The sequence below is a fragment of the Colobus angolensis genome, unplaced genomic scaffold (assembly GCF_000951035.1).
Source record: "Colobus angolensis palliatus isolate OR3802 unplaced genomic scaffold, Cang.pa_1.0 Scaffold39, whole genome shotgun sequence".
NCBI classification, from domain to species: Eukaryota; Metazoa; Chordata; class Mammalia; order Primates; family Cercopithecidae; genus Colobus; species Colobus angolensis.
The window spans coordinates 4,261,710-4,268,952 of NW_012117265.1; the positions used below are offsets into that span (position 1 = coordinate 4,261,710).

At 44.1% G+C, this 7,243-nt stretch overlaps 1 protein-coding gene across 1 annotated transcript in view; it reads right to left on the minus strand.

Annotated features, from left to right (window-relative positions):
- Positions 1-5,842: 5,842 nt before the first annotated feature.
- The window catches only part of LOC105520953 (olfactory receptor 7E24-like), a 4,914-nt gene continuing 3,513 nt past the window's right edge, over positions 5,843-7,243 (minus strand). The window contains exon 3 of the mRNA XM_011954963.1: positions 5,843-6,868. Within this exon, the coding sequence (XP_011810353.1) occupies positions 5,843-6,868 (1,026 nt within the window). The remainder of the gene's footprint in view (positions 6,869-7,243) is intronic.

A 7,243-nucleotide genomic window follows, 5' to 3' on the forward strand; every position in this document is an offset into this window, starting at 1 on the left:
TTTGAGATGTCTTGCTCTGTTGCCCAAGCTGCAGAGAAGTGGCACAGTCATAGCTCACTGCAGCCTTGAATTCCTGGGCCCAAGCAATCCCCCTGTGCCACCATGTCCAGGTAATTTTATTATTTTCTTGAAGAGATGGAGTCTTGCTATGTTGCCCAGGCTGGTCTTGAACTTCTGGTCTCAAGTGACCCTCCTGCTTCAGCCTCCCAAAGCGGTGGGATTATAGATGTGAGCCACCATGCCCAGCCAGATATTGTGATTCTTTATAATCTTTCACATTCCACTCATGGCGCAGAGATATCTGGGTGAGGAACTCAACAATATTTGTCGTTGACTGATGTAATAAATGTAAATATATATTTCAACAAGTTGAATGTGGAAGAAAGGATGCTATTTATCAGTGTATCAATAAATACTAAGGTAAATATGGGGAGCACAAATGATCAAATGACAGGAATGTAGAGGTAGATTGGATCAGAAGATGCTGGGAGTTGGGAGCTTTTAAAATGTTTGGGTAGTAGCAAAAATAGTGTTCTAATCAGTACATTTGATATGTCTCCTCAGACAGCCTCTCAGTTAAGTTCTTATCACAACTCTACAGATGAACTTGTTCAATAGAAATATATTTTATTTTAGCCGGGCGCGGTGGCTCATGTCGGTAATCACAGCACTTCGGGAGGCTGAGGCAGGCAGATCACAAGGTCAGGAGTTCGAGACCAGCCTGACCAATGTGGTGAAACTCCATCTCTAATAAAAATACAAAAATTAGCCGGGCATGGTGGCACATAGCTGTAGTCCCAGCTACTTGAGAGGCTGAGGCAGGAGAATTGCTTGAACCCGGGAGGCAGAGGTTGCAGTGAGATGAGATTATGCCACTGCACCCCAGCCTGGGCAACAGAGAGAGACTGTGTCTAAAAAACAAACAAACAAAAAAAGAAATATATTTTGTTTTATACTCAAGGTCACAGTTTGTAATATCCAGTTACTTGTATATTCTGAGAATACTCATTTAAAAACTTCTTTTAAATTTTTTTAAAAAATGTAGTGACAGGGTCTCACTATGTAGCCAAGGCTGGTCTCAAACACCTGCCTGAAATTTTCCTCCCAAATCAGCCTCTCAAAGTGCGGGATGACAGGCATGAGCCACCATGCCGGGCCCTAAAATTAACTTCGTCAATGTTAATTTTAATAATAGGGGCTATCATTTCAAGGGAAACTAACATTTGACTGGTTAATGGCACCATGATATAAAATCATTGCATGGCTTTGGAAGAAAAGATTACTGCATTTAATTTACTGCTGAGGAACATGGGGCTCGGAAAGGACTCTGAGTTACCAAAAGTCCCACGTTTAAGAGCCCAATAGATGAGTGATGAAGGGTCCGCAAATCCCACATATTTTCTACCATCTGTATATTTTCTCCCAATTGAAGTTTGTCACATTGCTTTTGGTTGTCTGCTGTGAACCATCCAAACATTTCCCATCACAAGGTATTAATCCATCATAGCACTCTTCTAAATATTCAAAGTGCCAACAACAAAGCATTACCAGTGGGGAGAGTCCACCATGTGACATCAAAGAGCAGCGTTAGGCCAGGCACGGTGGATCACGCCTGTAGTCCCAGCACTTTGGGAGGCCGAGGTGGGTGGCTCACCTGAGGTCAGGAGTTCGAGACCAGCCTGGCCAACACGGCAAAATCCCATGTCTACTAAAAATACAACAATTAGCCGGCCATGATGGTGCATGCCTGTAGTCCCAGCTACTCGAGAGGCTGAGGCAGGAGAATTGCTGGAGCCCAGCAGGTGGAGGTTGCAGTGAGCCAAGATCGTGCCATTGCATTCCAGCCTGGGCAACAAAGCAAGACTCTGTCTCAAAACAAACAAACAAACAAACAACCAGCATTAGTGTCCCACTTATCAAATCCTTTGACTATCCTTTGGGTGAAATAAAAGAGAGCTAATGTTTGCTGATGACATGGACTTTTGGTAGCTCAGGGTAAAGTAAAAGAAGAAAACCCTGAAATTATTTATGAAATTGGTGATTTAACAATCCCTAGACATCATTAGAGTCACACAGCAACTGGAAATAGGACACTACCACTTAAACTTCAGTTGGACACTCTTCACAAAGACATGTATTTTAAAAGCAGCTTCCTTTCATCAGCACATTTTAAAAAATATTCTGCTTGCAGACAACTCCAACATACTTTTGTTCCTCAGTCAAGGTTCGGTCAGGAATAGAAACCAGGGCTGGGTGTGTGGCTCACACCTGTAAAGCCAGCACTTTGGGAGGCTGAGACAAGTGGATCACCTGAGGTCGGAAGTTCCAGACAAGCCTGGCCAACATGGCGAAACCCCATCTCTACTAAAAATATAAAAATTAGCCAGGCGTGGTGGCGGGCACTTGTAATCTCTGCTACATGGGAAGCTGAGGCAGGAGAATGGCTTGAACCCGGGAGGCAGAGGTTGCAGTGAGCCGAGATCATGCCTCTGCACTCCAGCTTGGGCAACAGGAGTAAAACTCTGTCTCAAAAAAAAAAAAAAATAGAAACTAATCTAGTTATTTTAACGAAGAGAATTGAACAGAGGGAGTTGGCTCGATTGTTACTGCAGGACAAAGGCAAAAGGATACAATGTGGTAACAGAGACAGTAACCGAAGGCAGCAGCCTCTAAACACCAAGGCAGACATAGGGGTGTACCAGAAGGTGGTCGCGAAGTATACCGAACTTTCAGTGTAGTGAAATTCAGTGTTCATGAAAGTCTGTAACAAGAACACTGGATGGAAAATATAGAGCAGTAACTTCAAGAGCCCCAACCTAGCATGCAACAGCTGAGTGGAGAAAGGTGCCAAGGGAACAGAAAGATAATGGCTTAGAAACCAGAATAATGAGAACAATATAAATCTTCTCTCCTACTTTGAAATATGCAATCAATTACCACTAACTAGAATTCCCCTACTGTATTAGGAAGCGCTAGAACTTATTTCTTCTACCTAACTGCATTTTTGTACCCCATAAACATCTGTTCGTGCTCCACTCCTTCCTTCCCTTACCAGCCTCTAGTAATTACCATTCTACTTTATACCTTCACGAGATTCACGTTTTTAGCTCGTAGGTGTGAGTATGAACATGCAATATTTGTCTTTTCATGCCTGGCTTATTTCACTGAAATGAATGACCTTCTGTTTCATCCATGTTGCTGCAAATGACTCACTTTCATTTTTTTTTTTTTTTTTTTTGAGACGCAGTCTCGCTGTGTCACCCAGGCTGGAGTGCAGTGGCAGGATCTCGGCTCACTGCAAGCTCCGCCTCCCGGGTTCACACCATTCTCCTACCTCAGCCTCCCAAGTAGCTGGGACTACAGGTGTCCACCACCACGCCCGGCTAATTTTTTGTATTTTTTTTAGTAGAGACGGAGTTTCACTGTTAGCCAGGATGGTCTCGATCTACTGACCTCATGATTCACCCGCCTTGGCCTCCCAAAGTGCTGGGATTACAGGCATAAGCCACCACGCCCGGCCGACTCACTTTCATTTCTTTTTATTTTTTGAGACGGAGTCTCGCTCTGTCGCCCAGGCTGGAGTGCAGTGGCCGGATCTCAGCTCACTGCAAGCTCAGCCTCCCGGGTTTACGCCATTCTCCTGCCTCAGCCTCCCAAGTAGTTGGGACTATAAGCGCCCGCCACCTCGCCTGGCTAGTTTTTTGTACTTTTTAGTAGAGACGGGGTTTAGCCAGGATGGTCTCGATCTCCTGACCTCGTGATCCGCCCGTCTCAGCCTCCCAAAGTGCTGGGATTACAGGCTTGAGCCACCGCGCCCGTCTCATTTCTTAAAGGCTGAATGGTATACCTTTGTGTATCTATCCCACACTTCATAAAAAATGGAAGAAAAATAAGCAAATTTTAAAAAATCAGTGATAGCATGTGAAGTTTTAGGGATGTTGTTACCATGTTATCCTTTTCTATTTTTCCTTTTAGTATGCACAGGAGTGAAATTCAAAGAAAATATATATGTATATAAATCAACGTTTTCAACAAATTCCAAGTGCTTACTAAAAATACGCAGCAAAATGACAATCTGTATATTGCTGATGGATAATGAATTTGAAGACAGTTGAAGAAAATTACATTGTCTAGTGCTGCAATCAGCTCTTTTGTACCTTACCCATATGAGCTTGATCCCTTGAGGAAGTTCATCATCTGAACCATCACTGGTGCTTTTAAAACTTCTCAGACCCACACAGGTTTAAGTAAATCAAAATCTCTGGGTAAGAGAGCCCGGCCATCAGCATTTGTAAGCTCCCCAGGTGAGGTCAATAAAAGCCAAGATTGAGGACTGGTGATTGAGTTTGCCATATACAGCCTGCTTCAAGTGATTTTATAGATGCAATATGTAAACAATTTCCACATGAACTGTGAAAATTAAATTTGAAGTACAGTAAGTCCTCAACACCTTCAATGTTTTTGGAAACTGAATTTAAGTGAAATGATTTATAATGAAACTGTGTTTTTTGCCTCATCAACAGTATAACTAACGGACTTTGAACAAAACGATTTTACTTGAGGACCTGCTGTACATCATTTCCTTAAAGTTGCACTTTCCAAGATGCTATTGACTTTAAGCAAGGACTTCTTATATATAAAAACAGGGTTGTGATTTCACCCAGATACCAGGGTCATTGCTCAGAAACTAAAGGAGGCTGTCCAGGTATATTGGATTCAGCCATGAATATTTGCAATGAACAAAGCATTCCAGAATACCTTCACATTCCAATTAAAGATGAAACCATGGAAGCAACAGTCACATGTAGGGACCAGCCTTACAGGGTCTGTGGGTCTTTCTCCCCATGTGCGGAGACAAGAGATCATAGAAATAAAGACACAAGACAGAGAGAGACAAAAAGACAGCCGGGCCCGGAGGACCACTACCACCAAGAGGCAGAGACCGGTAGTGGCCCCGAATGCCTGGCTGTGCTGTTATTTATTGGATACAAGACAAGGGGGCAGGGTAAGGGGTGTGAGCCATCTCCAGTGATCAGTAATGTCATGTGGGTCATGTGTCCACTGCACAGGGGGCCCTTCCCTGTTTGGCAGCCGAGGCAGAGAGAGAGAAGACAGCTTACGCCATTATTTCTACATTTCAGAGACTTTTAGTACTTTCACTAATTCCGCTACTACTATCTAGAAGGCAGAGCCAGGTGTACAGGATGGAATATGAAAGCGGACCAGGAGCGTGACCACTGAAGCACAGCATGACAGGGAGACGGTTAGGCCTCAGGATGGCTGCGGGGATCTGATGTCAGACCCTCCACAAGAGGTGGTAGAGCAGAGTCTTCTCTAAACTCCCCCCACCTGCCGCTAAGTAACGGTCTCCTTAGGCACTGATGCTACCGCTAGACCAAGGAGCCCTCTAGTGGCTGTACCTGGGCATAACAGAAGGCTCCCCCTCTTGGTCTTCTGGTCGCTTCTCCCCATGTCCCTTCAGCTCCTATCTCTGTATGACTTGGTTTTTCCTAGGTTATGATTGCAGAGCAAGTATTATTATAATATTGGAGTAAAGAGTAATTGCTACAAACTAATGATTAATGATATTCATATATAATCATAGCTATGATCTCTATCTTGTTAATATAACTATTCTTATTTTATATTTTTTCTTTATTACACTGCAACAGCTCCTGCCCTCGGTCTCTTGCCTGGGCACCTGGGTGGCTTGCCGCCCACATTCACATATGAAACGTGGAGAGGAATTGAACCTATCAAGCAGCAAATAAAATGTAACGAAGGGGGAAGGATTTAAAGGTTTTGATATTTTGTATCAAAGCTCTGCCTTTTCCAGCCAATACTACAAAAAAGATGGAACAGGTAAGGAGATTATTCTGCCTTGCAGCCTCCACAGGGCACTCTGAACGTCGCTGTTTCTCAGACTATAGACGAAGGGGTTCAGCATGGGGGTGACCACCATGTACATCACTGAGGCCGCTGCACCCTTCCTGGGGGAGAGAGAGACAGCTGAACTGAGGTACCCTCCAAGGGCTGTTCCATAAAATAAGCCAACAACGGAAAGGTGAGAGCTGCAGGTGGAGAAGGCTTTATACTTCCCACCTGAAGAGAGAACTCTCGGAATGGAGGAAACAATTTTATAGTAAGAGAAAAGGATCCCTGAGAGAGGAAGAAAACCAAATATGGCACCAATAAAATATACGACCATGTTATTAATGGAGGTGTCAGAGCAGGCCAGGTTGAGAAGTTGAGAAGGGTCACAGAAAAAATTAGAGACTTCCACATCGTTGAAGCAGGTAAGTTGTAACACAATCAAATTGTGCAGCTGGGAATCCAACAGGCTAAGAAGAAAAGACACCAAAACTAAAAAGCCACAAAGGCGTGGGTTCATGATGACTGGGTAGTGTAGGGGGTGACAGATGGCCACAAACCGGTCATAGGCCATCACAGCCAAAAGCAGACTTTCCATACATGCGAAAAGGATCGAAAAAGACATCTGAATCAGGCAGCCCACATAAGAGATGAGTCTGCTGTGAGCCTGGATGTTCATCAGCATCTTGGGGACTGTAGTGGAGGCAAAACCGATGTCAGCCAAAGACAGGTTGGAGAGGAAGAAGTACATGGGGGTGTGGAGGTGGGAGTCAGAGCCGACGGCCAGGATGATGAGCAGGTTCCCCAGCACCGTAACCAGGTACATGGACAGGAACAGCCCAGCGAGGACAGGCTGCAGTTCTGGATCATCTGGGAGTCCCAGGAGCAGGAATTCTAAGACGCCTGTTAGATTCTCTGGCTCTGTGTATCTTGGACACAATTGAGAAGAAGAGAATTGGAAGGAAGGAAAGAACAAAATCAGCACCCAGCACTGGATCTATATTTTGGATACAAGAAATTTACAATTAATGTTTTCACATTTGAGGATCATACACCCTCAGCCGTATTTCTCAGTTTTGAAAATCCTAATTTTCTTTTTCTTTTTTATGATTCACGGAATACATATGCAGGTTTGTTACATGAGTAAACAGTGTGTCGGTAAAGGCTTGGTGCAGCGATGATCCCAACACCAAGGTAGTAGGCTTAGTACTGGAAAGATAGCTTTCCACCCCAAGCACCTCCACCCTCCTCCATCAAGCAGTCCCCACTGTCTGTTTTTTCCCATCTTTGTGTCCATAAAACCTAATTTTCTACAAATCCTTTTAGGGTTGATTGGTGTGTTAGTCACCTGATTCTGTAGGCCCTTACCTTA